Below are 17,720 nucleotides of genomic sequence, written 5' to 3'. Positions count from 1 at the left end.
GCTGCTTTCTGGCTGTAGCCTTGGAGTCTCAGCCTGAAATTTAGATGCTCGGGGGCATCTTTTAACAAGTTGGTTGTGATGGGGACTCCGGGCTGTGGCAGAAACAGGGCTGGAGCTGGAGGCCTGAGGGTTGTCTTTGTGTCACAGCCGTCCTGTCCTGCTGGACAGAGACTTTCCAGAGCCCAGCGCCCTCAGGGTCTACCCTGCCCCGCCTGATGTGGAAGGTGGGTCCTCTTTGGGGGGCGGGTGCAGGCACTGGTGTGAGGCCTGGTAGAGCACAGTGGGAATGGGTTGGTTCAAGCATCTGCGGTCCCCACCCAGGAGCAGCGGGAGGAGGTGAGGAGGCGCTGCGAGAACGCCGAGCCCCGGCACGGGGAGCTGTGGTGCGCCACGTCCAAGGACATCGCCAACTGGCAACGGAAGATCGGGGAGATACTGGTGCTGGTGGCGGCGCGCATCAAGAACACCTTCTGAGTGTCCTGCGCAGGGGTGGGGTTAGGGCGGGGGTGGTGGCCGTCCTGCTTGTTGATTAAAGGTTTTCTAGTAGTCGTGGGGTTCGTGGCAGCGGGTTTTCTCCAAATCCTACCCTCATGTGCTTTGACCATCCCAGTCTGGTCCCCACACTGGATAGGGCTAGCTCTCCAGGCCTCGTAAGAGCCTATGCCCCGCAGAGGAAGTGCCAGCAGAGCTGGGCAACTCTGTAAGGCTTTTTGGAGATGGAAGCAGGAGCTTGTGTTCTGGGTAAAAGCTGTGTGTGGAAACAGTAAGGGCCCAGCTGGCCAGGTGACCCCAGTGCCCCTGCATGTGCGGGTCTTCTCCCGCCCCAGGGGGTCTGTGCCTCCTGTCCACCAGCAGCAGGCTGTGTGCACCCCAGGAGGGTGAATTTCCTGAGTGCTCTTGGGCCTGGCCCCTGAGGTTCTACCACAGGATGGCGAAAAGGCCCTCGGCATGTGAGAGGGTCACTCCCATTGGCGGGGGAGTTAATTTTTGCTAATTTGTAGTTAGTGATTTTTACCCTAAAGCTCTTGGACCCATTCTTTCTCTGGATGGAAAATGCACTGGTTACCTGGAGACTTGAATATGCTTCCACCATGTGAGGACAGGAGGTTTCCTTGGGCTCTGGATCCCTGGGTTTGTGTCCAGTTGGAAACTAGCCAGCTCTCTGGGAAGCGGGTGTGTTGGCTGTGGGTGGAGGCATCTAGCTGGAGGTCAAGGGTGGTCCAGAGGCAGTGGGTGGATTGTCACTTGTGGTGACAAGAAGGGCGGTTGGCCGTTGTTCCCACACATTCTTGTAAGAAGTAATCCCAGAGGGGCTTCTCTGCCTCGTGTTGGAGTTAGTCACTGACCTGTGGCTGCCGAGGGTGGGGGGCACGCCCTCCCTGTGAACACCTAGGGCGCGGGCGTCTGCCTGTAGAGGACAGACCTTGCTGGGTCCAGCCCGGGGCAGGATCAGACTGTCCCTTCGTGGGCTCAGGAAGTGCTGGTGCCTCAGGGTGGTCTGAGACTGGAAATCCTTCCTGTCCTCTGTGAGGCCAGTCTGGACAGCCGTGGGGAGGTTCCTGCGTGTCTTCACTGAGCCTCTGGAGTTTCCTTCCGTCATTTTTGGAGGAAGTGGGAAGGGTCCTGCCTGTTGCCCTTCTAAGAGCTTGAAACCCAGCCTGTCCCTCCACAGATGTGGAAACTGAGGCCCAGGCTGCGGCCACAGGCAGCTGGAGCTCTCAGTTGGGTGTGGCTTCTCCTGGACACTTCCTTTGACTTCAGGTCAGGTGAGACCTCCTGCTGGGCCGGAGAGTTCCAGAGCTTCTGATAGCACGTGCAAATGTCTTTCTTATTTGCCTGGGGGTCATTTTCTCAACGCCTTGGGGTGGTGGTGAAACTGCTTTTCTCCTTGGGGAAAACATATCTTAGCTTTTCTTCCACTGACATGTTTCAGTTCCAGCTCAAGGCTGAGTTCCTCAGCTCCCCTTGTTCTGAAGCACTGCTGGGGGTAGGGCAGGATGGTGTCCACAGGCTGCCCGGCAGGGTGCTGTGGTCCAGCTCCCTGCAAGGTGGTTTGGGCGAGTGGCCATGAGCTTCCCCAGGGAAAGACCCCTTTGACCCAGGAGGGATGAGCAGCAGGAGGCATCTCAGCTGAGCGCTGGGCCAGCGAGGTGCTGGGAAGTCCCCTTCCTGGGACCTGCTGGGGCAGGACCCCCGGACGTCAGGGTGGAGGAGCTGGGGGCTGGGTGGGTGAAGTTCTGCTCACCTGGTCCTGCTGGTGTTCAGGTTCCTGGAAGAGACAGCACCTGCTGACCACCAAGGAAGGTCCTCTTCCCTGCCAGCTGGGCCCCACCCTGCTCCGTGCCCACCTAGCACCCTGCCCCTGCCTTGGCGGAGGAGATCTCCCCGGTAGATGGCTTAATCCAAGATCCACTGGATGGGAAGACAGCCCTCTAGGGCTGGGCTTCAGGGTCAGGTTAATTGAAGAAGTGATTGGATAGGGGGTGGGGAGAGGGAGGGGGAAGGCTGGGATCCTGGGCCTCCCTCCTGCTCCCTCCCTCCTCTGCTTGGAGGAGCCAACTTCAAAAGCCTTGTCCGCCTGCCTCCGCCTGCGTCCAGGGGAGCTCTGTTGGCCGGGCTCGGAACTGGACCTGAAGTGGCAGCCGCACTCCCTACCTGAGGACCCCAGGATCATGTCCGAGGTCCCCTGGCGGGAGTGAGGGAGAGCCTGATCCTGAGAGGCCCATGGTGAGCAGCTGTGGGCCGCCGGGGTGGGAGCTGTCTTGGGCTGCTGTCCCTCAGTGCCCCCACTGGGAAATCCCCCTTGGTTCCCGTCACCGCCGCCCGGCCTGGGTGCTCCTGCCTGTCCTTCCTGGCAGCTACAGAGGGAGGGGGAGTTGCCCTCCTGTGCAGGGGCCACCCTGTCCTCGGGGGCTGAACGGCCTCAGCCTTGGGCCCTGCTCAAGGGCCAACAGACCTTCCCAAGACCCCCTGGGCAACCAACCTACCCTACTTGGACATCCCTCCAGCACCAGTGGCTCCTGTTCTCACTATGATCTCTGACCCTCAACAGGCAGAGGGGCGACTCTGAGTTGGCCATTATGTGAAGCTTGTCTGGGGAGGGGGTAGTTTTGGAGAAGGGGCCACAGCTAATAATTGCATGTGCTCCCCCAGCCAGCGCTGCCTGGTGCCTCAGGCAGAGCTCCCGTGGACTCCTGCTCCAGCCCTGTGTGGTCAGGTTCTCCTACTGGGCTGGGAAGCAGAGTCAAGTTCTGTGTCTGAGTCCCAAGTCTCACAGTCAAGTTCTGTCTGAGTCCCAAGTCTCGCTGGGTTCGCATGATTAATTTCCAGCCGCTGTGTGACTCCAGCCTGGGGGCTGGGAGCCTTTCAACAAGCAGCTTTCTCTCTGATGTTTGGGCTTCTGGCCGTGGGGGGTGGTGGTGGTGGCTTCTTATCCAGGTGAGCCAGTTCCTTATTCTAGGGGAGGGGAGGCCTGGTGGGGTGGAACATGGTCCCCTTCCTCCCTTCACCTCTGGCTTTCCGCAAGCCTTCCCCTTCTGAAGGGGTGTGGCCTTGAACTCTGAGCCCTCACCCCTGTCCTGGTTGGGCTGGGGGTGCAGAGGGACCCATGGTTCTCAGAGCTGGTAGCAAGCCATTGATTGGGGGGAGCTGCCCAGCGATAGAGGGGGGCAGATTCTGCCCTCTCCTGTGGGGCATCTGGAGGTGAGCAGAGTGCCAGGGGTTGGGTGCCCAGCAGAGGAGAGCCCAGCTCTGATGGGCATGGGTCAGGGTATGGCCAGGAGCAAGGCTATATGGCGGGTACTTGTTGCTGTACCCAGACCTAGCTCAGCCCTGCCCTCCAGTCTTGGTACTTGGGCATGCAGAGCAGGGCTGCGGGTACTGATGCTTATCTTTCCCCAGACCTGCCACAGCAGTGGTGCCTAGAGCATTTGTTGAGGGGCATGGCAATATCTCTGTTTTAGGCAATATCTCTGTTTTATACCAGCTCAGCGAGTCCCCTGTGTGTGGGGGGCGGCTGGGGGAAGCACATTACCCAAAGCGCTGTCGGAGGGTCAGCCCCTCCCTAGAGCCGGTATCCCTTCCAGGGGCCTCCCAAGCCCGCGCTCTGGGCGCTCCTGCTGGCGCTGTTGGGGGCCGCTCCGGGCTGGGCCGGGATCGGCGCCTGCAGCGTCCCCGACGTGCTTCACCACTACCGCGCGGTTATCTTCGAGGACCTGCAGGCCGCGGTGAGGTGGACCAGACCAAGGGTCGAAGGGGCTGGACCAGGCTTCAGACACCATTTCATTCAGAAAAACCTGACTGGAGACGCGGTCTCCCGACGGCGGGGCCGGGTGGGAGTCTCATGTGGTGCCCAGAAGGTATGGAGACACTCCCACCCAAGCCTTCCAGCCCTCTCCCCACCGGGCTCCTCCCCCAGTGCCTCGTCTCCTCCTTCCCCAGGAGCACAGTATCCTACTGTCCATCGTGGCCCTGGGTCGGACCCTACGTGGGGCGGTGGCCCGGGGCCGCCGTGGGGCTCTGGAGAAGGCGGCGTGGACTGTGGCGGTGCGCACTGAGGCGGTGATGCGACGCCACTGCCGGAAGCTGCGCCAGGTGCGCGTCCCCGCCCGCTCCCACGGCCGCGGCCTCCCTTCCCAGGGACCCGACAAGAGCTAGCGGGGAGGGGAGGGTGGGGACCGTGCCCACGCCCTGACCGACGCGTCCCCGACAGCGGAGCTGGCGGCCGGAGACGCGCCCTTCCCGGCGTCCGGGCGGCCGGAGGCGGCTCCTGCTGCGCGCCCTGGACGCCGTCGCCACCTGCTGGGAGAAGCTGTTCGCGCTGCGCGCCGCGGCCACCGATGGCTCCTGGGGCTCCTAGCACCCCGAGCCCGCGGGGCTGAGAAAGAGCCCCTCCCTCGCCGCGGCCCGCACTCTTCCCAGGGCCTGGGATTGGAGGCCGTGCCCGCCTGGCGAGCTGGTCCCGGAAGGGGCCCGCCCTCTGCTCCGAGCAAGGCCCCAATAAACTGAGCTGGTGCTGCGGCCCGGTTCCACCTCTCTTCGCCTGCCAACTGTGGGGCCCGGCCGCTCCCGTCCGCACCTCGTCCGCACCTCGGTGGGGAGGGGACGCTGAGGCCGCCGACACTCGCGGAGCAAGGCAGAGCCGTGGGGTGGTGTTCCCAGGCTCGACCAGCAGGGGGCGCCATGGGATGGGACTCCCCCTCGGCGCTGCTTGCGGAGGGGGCGGGAGTGTGGAGGGGGAGATGGGGGTGGGAGACTCCTGCTGGCCCTAAAATGTAGCAGCGTATCCGTCCTGCTTCCCTCTGGGATGGGGGAAGGGTGGAAATGGAGGGGAGGGGAAGGCTGAGCTTTGTGAATTCGGAGCAAAACAACCGGATAAAGGAAACGGGCCTGAAGGGAAGCAAGCTGTGGCCCTGGCTGCAAGCTGGACCAGGCCATTTCCTGTGGCCTGGGAAGTGTGGCAGCAGCCCCTCTGTGGGACTGGACAGACCAGCCAGGGACCCACCGTCTTGCGCTCTGGGACCCTATGCTTGCCTGGACGGGTGGGGGTCCGATCTCTCGGACTGGAGGCCTGTGGCCCCTCCCAGATCACAGCCTGTGGAGAAGGGGGGGACAGGGCAGGCAGAGCACCTGGCCAAGGCGGATGCTTGGCAGGCACACCTGTCATCAGGTGGACAGGCCCAGTAGGTACTGAAGCACCCTTGTCCGGGGGCACCCTGACAGGACAGAGGCAAGCAGGAGAGATACAGACAGGTCTTGGTGCCATCAGTAGGGCACAGCTGCCCCTGATCGCCCCCAGTGTGTGGGTGTAAACGCTCAGTCTGAACAGAGCAGCAACAACTACTGTCCACGGTTCATAACTAGGAAACTGAAGCAATAGGTTTCAGGACTTGCCCCAAATCTCAGCCAGGAAGTGTGAGAGCTGGGATGAGAGCCAGGTCCCAAACAGAGGGACACCCATGTGTGGGGACTTCGGGGTGCATTCATTCACCTAATGGCTACCAGGCCATGAGAGCACGCTCTGGGTGTGAGGGGAGCCTGTGCAGTTAAGGTAAGGCTGAAGGAGAGACTTGGATGTGAATGGGGTGAGGTCCAGGCAACCCCAGAGTGCTGACCTGAGTCCCTGGGTGAGTCCTCATCTTGAAGTTGGGGAATGCTGATGGAGCAGCAGCTGAGGGGAGCAGTCACATGGCTGGCTCCTGCTATGTAAGCCTGGGGCTGTGGCCAGGTATCCAGGTAGGAGGGGAAAGGCCCACTTTGGTTGGAGCACAATGCTTGGGGGAGTCAGGCCTGGAGAAGGTCAGTAAGAGAGTCCGAGGGTCTGGGTGCAGGGACAGGAAGGGGACAGGCTCTCCACAGAAGCTCCCCTTTCCCCTGTGCCCCCTGCTTCCTCAAGGGCACCTGGCTCTCTGCCCAAGCCCCAGGGCCTGTGGGGAGAGCGCTCCTCCTAACACCTCTTTAGTGTGGCCTCCTGGGCAGTCGTGGCTGCTGCCATGGTGGGTGGGCAATGGCAGCCCTTCCATCCACCCATGCCTGAGGCAGGTTCCAGCAAACCCATTTCAGGGGAGCTGGGAGGAGGGGTAGAGGCCTCAGTTACAGGGCCACAATCTCCATCTGGGTCCTGGGCTGCAACCACAGGGGCAGACAGGGTTCCTGTAGCCAGGACCTGCAGTTTCTCCCTGGGGGCTCCTATCAGAGTTGCCCCGGTAGTGAGGGACCAGCAGAGAGACAGGAGACTCAATGGTGAGGTCAGGGCCATGGGTCATGAGGCCACCAAAGGCAGAGTATAGGTGGTTTGTGCAGTGGATGGGCCCCACCTTTCGTGGATGCAAGGCATCTGCCAGGTCCCAGTGCCTGCCATCCCTGCCAAGGCCCCAGGCATGTGGCCTGAGCCTGGTTCTTGGACTTTTCTGGAGCACACACCTGGTGGGGTTGGGGCCTGCACCCTGTGGCGCCTTGCCCTACATGCGTGCCTTCTCAGCAGCTTGCACCCGGGGTGGAGGCTGGGGCCCAGAGGGAGGGGCTGTGCAGGGTGGCAGATGGGGCTGCAGGGCACTGGCCAGGGAGCTAGACCCCCCATGCACAGTGCTGCAAGGAGGGCCCAGACAGGCTTTGAAGGGTAGTCCGAGTCCCACAGCCTCCCCAGACTGGTAGCCTTTGAAAGAACATCTGGAACACGGACGACAGGCAAACTAGTCTCTGGATTCAGAAAACCAAGAAGTTAATCCCAACTGTGCCACTTGTGTGTTCCCCTGCCCCGCCCATGGGCCCCACTCTCTCTCTACCTCCCAACTCTGCCCCTTCCCAGGCTGCCAGCAGACCATAGGGCTGGGGTCAGTGCCAACCCAAAGCACTGGCTCTTCTGAGAACCGCAGAGTGCTTTACCCTGCCTGAGGCCCACTCACAGGCCCCAACAGCACCTCCCCCATGTCCCCTCCCCAACTGGCTACCACCCCAGCCCAGCTGAGCACCAGGAGGTGGTGGGAGAGAGAAGTGCCTGCCATGCCAGACTCTGAACAGAGGCACCTCCCACGTTCATGGAGCCAGGACTCAGGCAGGACGTGAGTCGGTCAGACCCTGCATCTGGCACTGGGGGCTACCAAAGCCAGGGAGGAAACACCTGCACCAGACCTGAGGGCCCTTGGCCCTTGCCTATGAGCCTGAGTGTGGGGTCCTCGCCTGCAGGTGTGCACGGAGGGCTGTGGCAGCCATGGTGATGCGGAAACACAGGAGGCCCCCACTCCAGGAAGCAAAGCACATACTCATGGGGGAGGAGTGCCAGGTGTTGGCGCCCATTGTCCCTGCCAGTGGCCCGCGGGACCCTGGTGGGGGGGCGCCCCGGGACAGTCCCTATCCTGCCCCCTCTCCAGGAAAAGACCTAGCTTTGTAAACAGAAACAAACAACAACCATCCCCCCATCCCCAAGTTAAAGCCCGGAAGAACCAACAGAGAGCTCGCACCTGCTGGGCAAAACGAGTCCTTGTTTGGGGGGAAATGGGGAGGTCAGGGCCTAGGCGTGGAGGGTACTGTGCGCTGTGGGGGAGGTGGGGCACCCTGGGGTTGGATGCTGGCCCCTGGGTCACCCACCAGGCTGGAGAGGCACAGCCTGGTTCAGTGAAGTCCTGTCGCATCTCTCCATGGCCCGGTTGTGCCAATTGTGGCTGGGAGGTGAGGCAGCCAGGGCCCCCACCAGGTGAGCAGGCCTCTCCTCCGGCTGCCCCCGCGCCCCCTGCCCAGCCTGCGCGGGGCGTGAGGCCAGGGGTCCGGCTGCGGCCCGAGATAAGCGCCGCACCCGTCGCCGCTTCCTGCGCTTCCTCCCAGCGCCGCCGCCGCGGGCCCCTTCCTGTTTTCTCGCGCGGGCGGGCAGGGGCGTGGGAGACGGGGCGGGGTCGTGGGGATGGGCGGGGTTGTGGGGCTAGGGGAGTTGTGTGGGGGAGGGGCGGGTTTGTGAGGCAAGGGGTGGAGTCATGGGGGGACAGGGCGGGGTCGTGGGGGAGGGGACAAGGGAAGGGAGGGGTCTTAGGGGGTGAGGCAGGGTTGTGCTGGTTGTGCTGGTTGGACTGGATGTGGCGGGGTGGGTGGCGGCGATGGGGTCTTGGGAGATAAGGCAGAGGGTGGGGAGCCTTGCTGGACTTCCCTGGGAGGCTGGGTGCTTGTGCAGAGGTAGAGGGGGTGGGAGGAAGCAGAGTGGGCTGTGCTCTGAAACACAAAAGAGGAGGAACATCGGTGTTCCCATCCCTCCCTCTCCCCAGTCCTGGATCAGGAACCCCCACATACTTGGCCCAAACCCTCTGTGGACTGGACTGGAGCCTGCTCCTTAGGGCCTATCCCCAACCTGGGGCAGCAGTGGCAGTGGGCGGGTGGGTAGAGGACCAAGTCTTGGTTTTGAGGACCTGTTGGGATGGGAGGTCAGCTGCTCTGGATCCCCTCCTTTGGGGATAGCTGCTCCAGCGTATTGGGCTTCCCTGGTGGCTCAGACGGTAAACAATCTGCCTGCTGTGCAGATTAAGATACTTAATCTGCTTGTTCAGACTTGGTCATTAGAGATACGTTTATGTTACTTTACTGAAAACACCTCGTGGTAAAGAATCGGCCTGCCAATGCAGGCCACCAAGGTTCCATCTCTGGGTCGGTAAGATCCCCTGGAGGAGGACATGGCAACCCACTCCAGTATTCTTGCCTGGGAAATCCCATGGACAGAGAAACCTGGAAGGCTACAGCCCATGAAGTCACAAAAGAGTCGAACAGGACTTAGCAACTAAACAACAATAACATAGATGTTGTAGGCTGTCAACTGAGTGACTGGGCTGTCTAGGGTGTTTGTCCATCAAGTAAAGAGTTAAGTCCCTCTTCACCTGCCCAGCCTAGCCTTGTTGGGAGCAGCCCTAATGCTGGCATGGTGTGTGTCTGGTTGTGTCGGGGATGTTACTGAGGTTGTGGAGGTAGTGATGACCATGTCTACTGGGGAGAAGGAGTGCACTGTACCTGCTCTCAGGCATAATCCCTCCTCCTCTGGGCAGCTTGGGGGCAGGGTTCCACACCTCGGCTTAGGTCACCCCAGCGCTAGGCTGGGTCCTGGGCGTGAGAGCTGTGACTTAGCCAGGCCAGGCTGCTAGAACTTCCCGCCAGGAGCTAGGTCGCCTGGGTCTGTTCCTGGCGAGCCTGACTCAGCGGGAGCTGGGGGTGGGGACTTCCCTTCTCCTGACCCTAGGGGAAGCAGGTGGGTGGGGCCAAGAGGGGGAGGGGTGGGAAGCCTGATCCAAGGCTGGAACCACCCAGGCCCTGAGGCTGTGGTCCTGCCTAGGAGGACTGGGTCTCTAGGCCCTAGGAGGCCAGTCTGCCCTGGGTCTTGTGTGGTGCTCACTTGACTGCTCTCTGAAAACAGCTGCCATCTGTGTGTGTGTGTGCGTGTGTTCGAAGTCCTGATTCTGCTCCTGAATTCCCCCAGCCCCTGACTCCAAGGACTTGGCCCAAATTGAGACCCCGCTCCTCCTACCCTGGCAGTGAGAGAGGGGCTTCTAGGGGGCAAGTTGCTTGGCCGCTCCCACTTGGGCACCCTGGGGCCCCCATCCCCACCCCCACCCCAAGGGTGAGGTGAGGAGAATGCTAGAAAACTGCTCCCTGTACAGGAGAGACAGTCAGCCTCTCTGTGTGTCCATGGGTGTCTCTGGGATGGGGACACAGGTGAGGTGATGCCTGTGCCCAGGCAGGGGTCTCTCAGTGATAGGAGAAGCTGGGCTGGCACTCCCTTCGCCATGTCCTGGCCAGGGAGTGGGGTGAAGATGTGGGAGGGTCTGCCCTGGGGGTGGGGAAGGGGGCAGAAGCTACTAGACTCTGGCTACTATAGGTATGCCTCCTACAGAGACTACCCCCATGGCAGGGGGCACACCTTGGCCCAGCTGACCCGGGGCTCCAGTGGATGGGTCATCTGTCCCCCAGGCCCACCCCAAGTGGGAGTTGGAGGCCATGGGAGCTGAGTGTGCACACTAATGGGTGACATGGCCTTTGTGCCTGAGCCCGGGACTTGGCATTGGTGTCTCAGAGCTCCCCCCATCCCCTGGACTGGACCACCGTGTCCCTTTGGGCCTCATTCCCTGTTTCTTCCTGTGTACCAGCACTGTCCTTGGTGTCCTGGAGGCCATTTCTGTCTGCCTTAACCTGCCCAGGGCTCCTCTCTACGTCCACATCCATCTCCTCAGTTTGTGTTTCTCTGTCCCTTTGTTTTGGAGGTCTCTGGGCCCTGCTCACAATGCGGTGGGGATGGGGGTGAAGGGGGCCCAGGTGCCGCTCCCCCATTCCACCCGCTGAGGTGTGAGGCTCATGCCAGTTTAGAGAGGTGATTCCTTGGAGGCAGGACACCAATAAGAACAGCCCATCGCCTGTTCACCCCTTCAGACACACTCAGGCAGTGGGCCCCTGTGCACCGACACCCAAGCTGACAGGGAGACACACGTGCACACAGTCTCAGACACACTGGGTGTCACACACAGTCATCGTGGAAGGTCACGTTGAATCACATGGTCACACCGTCACAGCATCATTGCCATGCTCAGAGCATGTGCAAACTTGCTCACATGTAATCAGGTTCAGGCTCACGGCAGCCACGGAGCAGCCCACATCATCACCAGATGCCCGTGTCCCAGGGTGCATGTGCCATGTCAGGCAGGGTTGCCAGAGATCAGCCCCATATGCTACTGGGGGAGGACAGGCCAGGGGGACACATGACCCCTCCTCTTGGAAGACCTCTTGGAAGACCTGTGTGGCCCGAGAAGAGTGTGGGTGTGTGGAGGACCAGTGTTGGGACCCTGTTCCAGGAAAGAATCTCCCAAGATGATTGTTGCAAACTTTCCCTGAACTCATGGGCTCCCCAGCGCTGGGGGAACCAAGGAGGCTGTACGGAAAGGGCATCCGGTCCTTCAGGGACGGGGCACAGGGCTAGAGTGATGGATTCCAATGTGGGAAGCTTGAAATGGGAAGCCTGAGCCCCCTGCTCTGGTCATTGGCCCTGTGTCACTGGAGAGCCTGCACAGGTCACCCTGGGGGGCCGCAGGGATTGGTCATGGTGCTACCGCCTCTTGGGACACCAGGTTGAGTGAGAATGATGGACTGGGGTCCCAGGATGTCAGGTCTGCAGACAGGCGTCAACCCCACCAGCCTCCTTGAGAAAGAGGTGCTGTCTTGGGCAGTCACTGGGCTTAAAGAAAGTTTTAAAGATGAGATGAGGATGGTTAAATCCTCATCTGGGTGAGAGTGTGGGGGGATTTCTGGGTGTAGTCTGACCCTTATTAGGCTTGAGTTAAAATAGAGAGTGGCAGGGAACTGGGGATGGGAGGGTGAGGAGTGCCCACACCTCTTGCCTCCCACCAGCTGCCTGGGGTAGTGTCCTGGAAGGATGGACCCCCCCAACAGCTCCCTCCATCCCCACTGCAACAACCACAGACACTAGAGTTTGGAGGAAAGGTGAGGTGCTTTATTGTGGCCTCGCCTGGTCCAGGGGGACCCAGCTCCTGGCTCCTCCTTTACAGCAAACAAATGTTATTTTAAAAGCCCTTGCTACATTGGTGCTTTGCATCACTGAAACCCCTTGGGAGAAAAAGTTTAATTAAAACTTAAATATATTGTTTTATGAATATAAAAAAGGCAAAGTAAAAAATACAGCCTAGTTCTAGAAAATACACTGCAAGAAAAGGATTAAGCTTAGCCCCGGCAGGGTCAGCCCACACGTCCTAGGCCTGGGCTTCCCGGCCAAGCCCCAGTACGTGGGGACCCTCCCGTCGCGGTGCCCTCGACCCGGCCAAGGCCCAGCGTCGCGGGTTCCTGCGGGGCTGTGACAAATAGTGGCAACTCTGCCTGCGAGAGACAGAGCCATCGCACAGTGCCCCGGACGACCTATCCCGAGATGCAGGCGCTGTAGTAGACAGCAGAGCTGGCATCGGACAGCGCGGCGATCAAGCTGCTCTCCTCGGGGCAGGACATGGTGCGTGGGGCCAGCTTGGCCAGCGCCACGTGGTACGGGAGCCCGGCGGCGTCGGGGCGAGTCCGGCTGCAGTTGAGGTACTGGTCGAACTCGGTCAGGTCCACGTCGGCCCACAGGTCGGCGGCAGGTCCCAGCGGCTCGGCGCTCTCCAGGGGAGGGGCTTCGGGTGGCGGCGACAGAGGGCCGGGGTAGGGGCCCGGGCCCGGCGCGCCCGGGGCGCTGTAGTAGAGGCCGCAAAGCGGTGCGGCGGGGCCGGGCGCTGTCCTAAGCGCCTCGGCTGGCGGCGCCCCGAAACAGCCACCTGGGTTCCTGGGCAGCTCGGCTGGGCCGTAGGGCGCACGGAAGGCCCGCAGAGAGCAGTCCTCGGGCGCCGCGGGCGGAGGGAAGAAGGCGGCCTCGCCGGGTTCCAGGCCGTCCAGCGGCGAGCGCTCCGGTGTGGGCAGCCCCAGACCGTCGAACTCGGCGCCCAACGGTGGCAGCTCGCGGAAGACTCGGGCCGGGCCCGTAGCCGCGGGAAAGGGCTCGGGAGGCGGCGGCGGCGGCGGTGGCGCCAAGCCTGGGAGGAGGAGGCCGGGCTCCAGCCGCCGGGCCTTGCGCGCCTGCTTTTTGCGGCGCGGCCGGTACTTGTAGTTGGGGTGGTCGCGCAGGTGCTGCACGCGCAGCCGCTCCGCCTCCTCCACGAAGGGCCGCTTCTCCGCCGGGCTCAGCTCCTTCCACGCCTTGCCTGCGGGCCGCGGGCGCGGGTCAGATGGGTGCCGTCGGGAGAGCTGGCAGGCTGACAGCCGAGCCCAGCGCGCGCCCCGGCGTGAGGTCCCCCGGGACCCCCCCCGCCCCCATCCCCAGCTCCCGCCCCTGCCTCGCGGCCACTCACCCAGCATCTTGCTTAGCACCGCGTTGTGCAGGTCTGGGTTCTGCTGCGCCAGCCGCTTGCGCTCGTCCTTCGCCCACACCATGAAGGCATTCATGGGCCGCCGGATGCGCGACTCGTCGGTCCCCTGGCGCTCCCCACGGCCGGCCGGGCTAAGACCATAGCGCCCCGGCTCGGGGCTGCGAGGCGGGCTGCGCGGCGGACTAGGCGGCGAGGCAGGCGCGGCGGGCGCGGTGGGGACGACGGGGACGGCGGGGAGGCCGCGCGGCTCAGCGGCGGCCCCGGGGCCCGGGGCCCATGCACAGTCGCGGCGGGCGGGCGGATCGTCCTGTGCGCCGTAGCCGAGCGGCGATCTCTGCATTCCAGCTGGGCGCGGCCTGGGCGGAACGGAGCGCGGGAGCGCGGAGGGTGGGCGGCGGGCACGTCGGGGTCGGACGCGCTGGGCTGGCGGGCGGCGGTGGGGACGGCAGTGGCCTCTCGCCGGGTGGGCGCCCAGATATAGCAGCGCGGGGGCCAATGGGCGGCGTGGCGGACAGGGCGGGCCGGGGCGGGCCGGGGCCGCCCCCCTCCTCCCGGGGGCTCCCTTTCTTCTCCGCGGGGCGAGATTCCGCTGCGGCCTCCTCGAAGCGGCGCCCCCCTCACCCGCTCCGAAGGAGAGACCCCCCTGAGTGGGAGAGGGCGGCTGATGTGGCCCGAAGCTTGGCAGGGGGCAGCCTTGTGGGGGCTGTCAGACTTTCAGAATCAGACCCCCGGGCAGGAACTGGGGGCGGGGGCGGCTGTCTTCCCAGCAGATTCTGACTCCAAGGGAAGTTCACCTTGGGAAAAGTGCTTTGTGTCTTGAGGGAGCTGCTTTGAGTTACCCCGGGCGTCCCTGCTCACTCGTCCTTCACCTACATGTGGAACTTGCAGCTCTGGGAACTTTGAGCCTCCCCCAACCCCCACCGCTCCCCAGGTCTATTCATGGGGTTAAGGGAGATGTTCACCGTGTTCCCCACCGCACTCGCAAGCGCTGGAAAATCGGCAAACCGCAGCAGCTGAGTACCTGGAGGAGAAGGTGGATGGCAGGCACCTATAGCAGAGCAAGGGAAGGGGTCCAGTGGGTGGAGCCCAGCGCCTCATCCCCCTCCCCAGAGCCTGATTGACCAGTTGTAGTACTGGTTACCCAGTCCAGTGGGCCAGGCCAGCGCTGCTGCAGAAGTGAGGCTGGGTCAGGTGGCAGGAAGAGGGGCCTTCCCCTGGGCCCTCAGACCCCTGAGGATGTCCAGAGGAGCTGCCAGCCTCCTTGAAGTCCCTTCCCACCCCTTCCAGAGGGTGTCTGGGTTCCCAGACCCTGACGGGTGTTCCCCAGGCAGGCTGCTCCCCTGCCCCCATGCTGAGGGTGGTTCTAAGGGGGCTGTGAGTGTGTGTGTGTGTTGGGGGTGTAGGATAAGTTTCCCTCCTGCACATCCACTGGCAGTCTGTGAGCTCTGTAGCTCCACTACCTCGTCAGGAGCCCCATCGCATGTGTTGAGAGCTTCATAGTGAGTGACCTCAGGTGATGGTGATCCTAGGTGTGGGTGGCCAGAACTCCTGGATCCTCTGTCCCTGGTAGTCCCTCTAGGCCACAGTCAGGGCTTATGAGGGGGCAGGTCCCCTGTGGGTCTGACAGCTCCCACAAGCTGCTGCTCCTGAGCTGTCCTGGAGAGAGGCCAGCACCCCCACAGGGGTCCTCCGCCATGAGGTCAGTTGTGTGTGCATTCCATCCGCAGCGCAGGCTCTGTCATGTAGGGTTGGGTGGCTGCTATCAGGTTTCTACATCTCCCAGGCTCTGGCGCCTAATTCATGGACACTGAGCCCATGCTGATGGACTGGGGACAGTTGAGGGGGTCCCATTGAGTCTGGGGGGAAGATTGGCTTTTCCTGGCGGGTAGACAAGAATGGGGGGCCTGAGGGTGGACGAGTGTACAGCCTCTCCCAGATGTGACTGTTTCCCTTTGACCAATGTGGGTGGACTGGGGCTGGGAGAAGAGACATGTGAGAAAGACTTGGGCTGAAGGATGGGTCCATGGGACCAGCATCTGGCAGAGGTGACATCGCCCTGCAGCCTTCTGGGTGTGGTCTGGGGTCAAAGGCCTGGCTCAGCCTGAGCAGCAGGAGCCTGAGCTGATCACCACTGGGCTTGGGAAGGTGGCTTCTGGTTCCTCCACTCCAGCCCCTGACCCTGTGGTGGATTTTTGGCTCCCTCAGGGCCCTGCCTGGCCCCCTGCAGTCCCTGAGAGCCTAGCAACTCAAGCTGCTGGTAGCTCCGTGGCCAGAATTACCTCACCACCAGGGCCCCACCCCCCAGGAGGGCTGCTTCGCCTGGCGCCAGCCACTGACCCTCCCTCTTGGCTGAGCTCCAGCACTCAGGTGTCCGGCTGTCACGTCCTATGAACTGGGGTTCAGCAAGGCAGGGGAGAGCCTCCTGAGGTGACCCCCACCTCCTCGGGGTCAGGCTCCCTCCTCTGTGTGCTGCCTGGCAAGGCTGACATTAGCTCTGGCCCACCATCCAGATGGGAAAACAGTGGGGTGGGAGCTGCAGTCAGGGTGGCCCTGACCTTGGAGCCTCAGGGCTGGGGATACACCCCGGGCTGTGGAAGGGCTGTCGTGGGTGTGACCAGTTGGGCATCAGAGGTATGTGTCGGTATGTGGTCTGTGTGTCCGTGTCTGTCTGCCTAGGTGTGAGGATGAGGCTGGACTTTGCCATAGGAGATGAGGTCCTGTGGGGAGTGGAGGCCTGGCCCTGGACATCCACCAGGGGAGGAGTTCCCAAAGACTTCTCTGGCCACCAAGCTATGGCCCCCAGTCCATCCACAGTCTGAGGACGTTACTATGTCTCCAGGACCCACCTGGTCCAAGTCTGCTGCTGCCCACTTTGGGAGGTCCTGTCTGCAGCCCCCCGTCTCCCCAGACAGGATGTGGGCTGGTGAGCAAGCTTATTCTGTGAGCGGGGGCTGGCCTGGGCGTCCAGTGGCCACTGCCTTCCTGGCCCTCCACCCACTCCCTCTCTCAGCCTGGACTGGACCCCTAGGCTCTGGGCAAAGCCTGCAAGGGATTCTGGGTAATCCCCTCAGTGCCTCTGAGTGGGAGATTTGCTGGGCTCTGGGGGTGGCAGACCTCCCAGGCACTGCCCGGGGCATAGACCTCATAGGCTCCTAGCCACCCAGGCCTGGCTTGCTGCAGGAGCAGTAGCGGGGCTGGGACCAATTACTGAGTCCCTAGAGGCAGAACTACCCTTCTCCTAGAGGGCGGGAGCAGGGTCCCCATCAGTTACGGGTCCAGGTGGAAAGGTCTCTGGTCTCCTGACTCCTGGGCTTTGGAGCCAGGCCACCCAGTTCAGGCCCTGCCTTGTGGTCCTGGAGACTGGGGCTCAGGCCTGGCCCAGATCCTCCTGTTTGTCCTTGAAGCTGCCCCAAAGGCTGGATGGGGGTGGGGAAGCCACCCGATGGCCTAGAATCAAGTGGGCACACTCCCCATGTGCATGCATGACTCGCCTAGCAGCAGGCCTAATCCTGGGGGACGCTGGAGCTCAGGCTTGAGGTGGCTGGCTTGTCCAGCCCATACCTTCCTGCTCTCAGTCCTGGTGTGCAGAGGGCCATGGGGTGCAAGGGACCTGGCGCGGTGCTCACACTCACAGGGCAGTGTCTCAGAAGTGCAGGGGTCAGGGCACAATTTGCCACTGTCACTGTCGTGGGGACCTGGAAGTCCTGGTTAGAGCTGGGTGGTTTAGGAACTTAGGTGTCAGTGTGCTCGTGGGGGTGCTTGTGGGGCATGTGGGAGAATGGCACCCCTGCAGGTCCCAGGGCTGTGGTGCAGGGTTTGGGTCTGCCCCTGAGTGCTTCAGACTAGCAGGACCAGGTGGGTGGGGGGGCTTCTCTGGGTTGAAGGGGACTTGTGAGTTGGGGGTGGGGGCACCGAATGTAGCCTGTGTGAGGAGCCCTCTGGGATGGTGGCTTCACCGGGGCAAATGGGCTGTGGCCGGTCATGTTAGATCACTTTTGTGGATGTCCCAGGTGTCAGGGTCCGGCAGGGGCGCTGTGTTGGATCGGAGCTGGGGTCCCAAGCAGGGCGAGCCCTGGGGCATTGTGGCCATGGTTGTCCTCCAGTGTCCTGCATTCTGTGTGGGCCTCTCTTGGTGCTCAGCGGGGGCTCCGTGGGAACCAGGCGGGGGGGTCAGGGGGAGCCCCCAGGCTGCTCTCAGTTTCCATGGCAACAGTAGGGAGGAGCCAGGAAACACCAGCTCAGGAAGGAAGGCCACAGCTGCGAGGAGAGAGTGGAGGGCCAGCCTGGCTGAGCAGGCGCCAGACACTCTGTCTGTCCAGTTGTCCGGCACAGCTAGCCTGCCAGGCCTATTGCTCT

General features: G+C 62.5%; 3 protein-coding genes across 4 annotated transcripts in view; 2 read left to right on the top strand and 1 right to left on the bottom strand.

Moving 5' to 3' along the window:
• Positions 1–549, top strand: part of PRPF6 (pre-mRNA processing factor 6) — a 34,754-nt gene extending 34,205 nt beyond the window's left edge. The window contains exons 21-22 of one of the 2 annotated variants that reach the window (XM_019972005.2): positions 148–224; positions 322–549. In XM_019972005.2, the coding sequence (XP_019827564.2) occupies positions 148–216 (69 nt within the window). In that variant the 3' untranslated portion in view covers positions 217–224; positions 322–549. The remainder of the gene's footprint in view (positions 1–147; positions 225–321) is intronic. The other variant, XM_019972007.2, reaches the window with a different exon arrangement.
• A 137-nt stretch (positions 550–686) lies between these two features.
• On the top strand, positions 687–5,019 carry C13H20orf204 (chromosome 13 C20orf204 homolog). The gene is made up of 4 exons (XM_070801274.1): positions 687–2,727; positions 4,086–4,358; positions 4,441–4,593; positions 4,712–5,019. The coding sequence occupies exons 1-4, from the start codon at positions 2,725–2,727 to the stop codon at positions 4,856–4,858; spliced, it is 576 nt and encodes a 191-aa protein (XP_070657375.1). The 5' UTR covers positions 687–2,724; the 3' UTR covers positions 4,859–5,019.
• Positions 5,020–11,946: 6,927 nt separating this feature from the next.
• On the bottom strand, positions 11,947–13,828 carry SOX18 (SRY-box transcription factor 18). Its single transcript, XM_019972679.2, has 2 exons — positions 13,347–13,828; positions 11,947–13,199 (listed from the first exon to the last, which is right to left on the bottom strand). The coding sequence occupies exons 1-2, from the start codon at positions 13,702–13,704 to the stop codon at positions 12,388–12,390; spliced, it is 1,170 nt and encodes a 389-aa protein (XP_019828238.2). The 5' UTR covers positions 13,705–13,828; the 3' UTR covers positions 11,947–12,387.
• Positions 13,829–17,720: the final 3,892 nt, after the last annotated feature.

Source organism: Bos indicus, chromosome 13 (assembly GCF_029378745.1).
Source record: "Bos indicus isolate NIAB-ARS_2022 breed Sahiwal x Tharparkar chromosome 13, NIAB-ARS_B.indTharparkar_mat_pri_1.0, whole genome shotgun sequence".
NCBI lineage: Eukaryota > Metazoa > Chordata > Mammalia > Artiodactyla > Bovidae > Bos > Bos indicus.
Note: the sequence above shows the minus strand (reverse complement) of the source record. Positions and strands in the feature narration are given on the sequence as shown.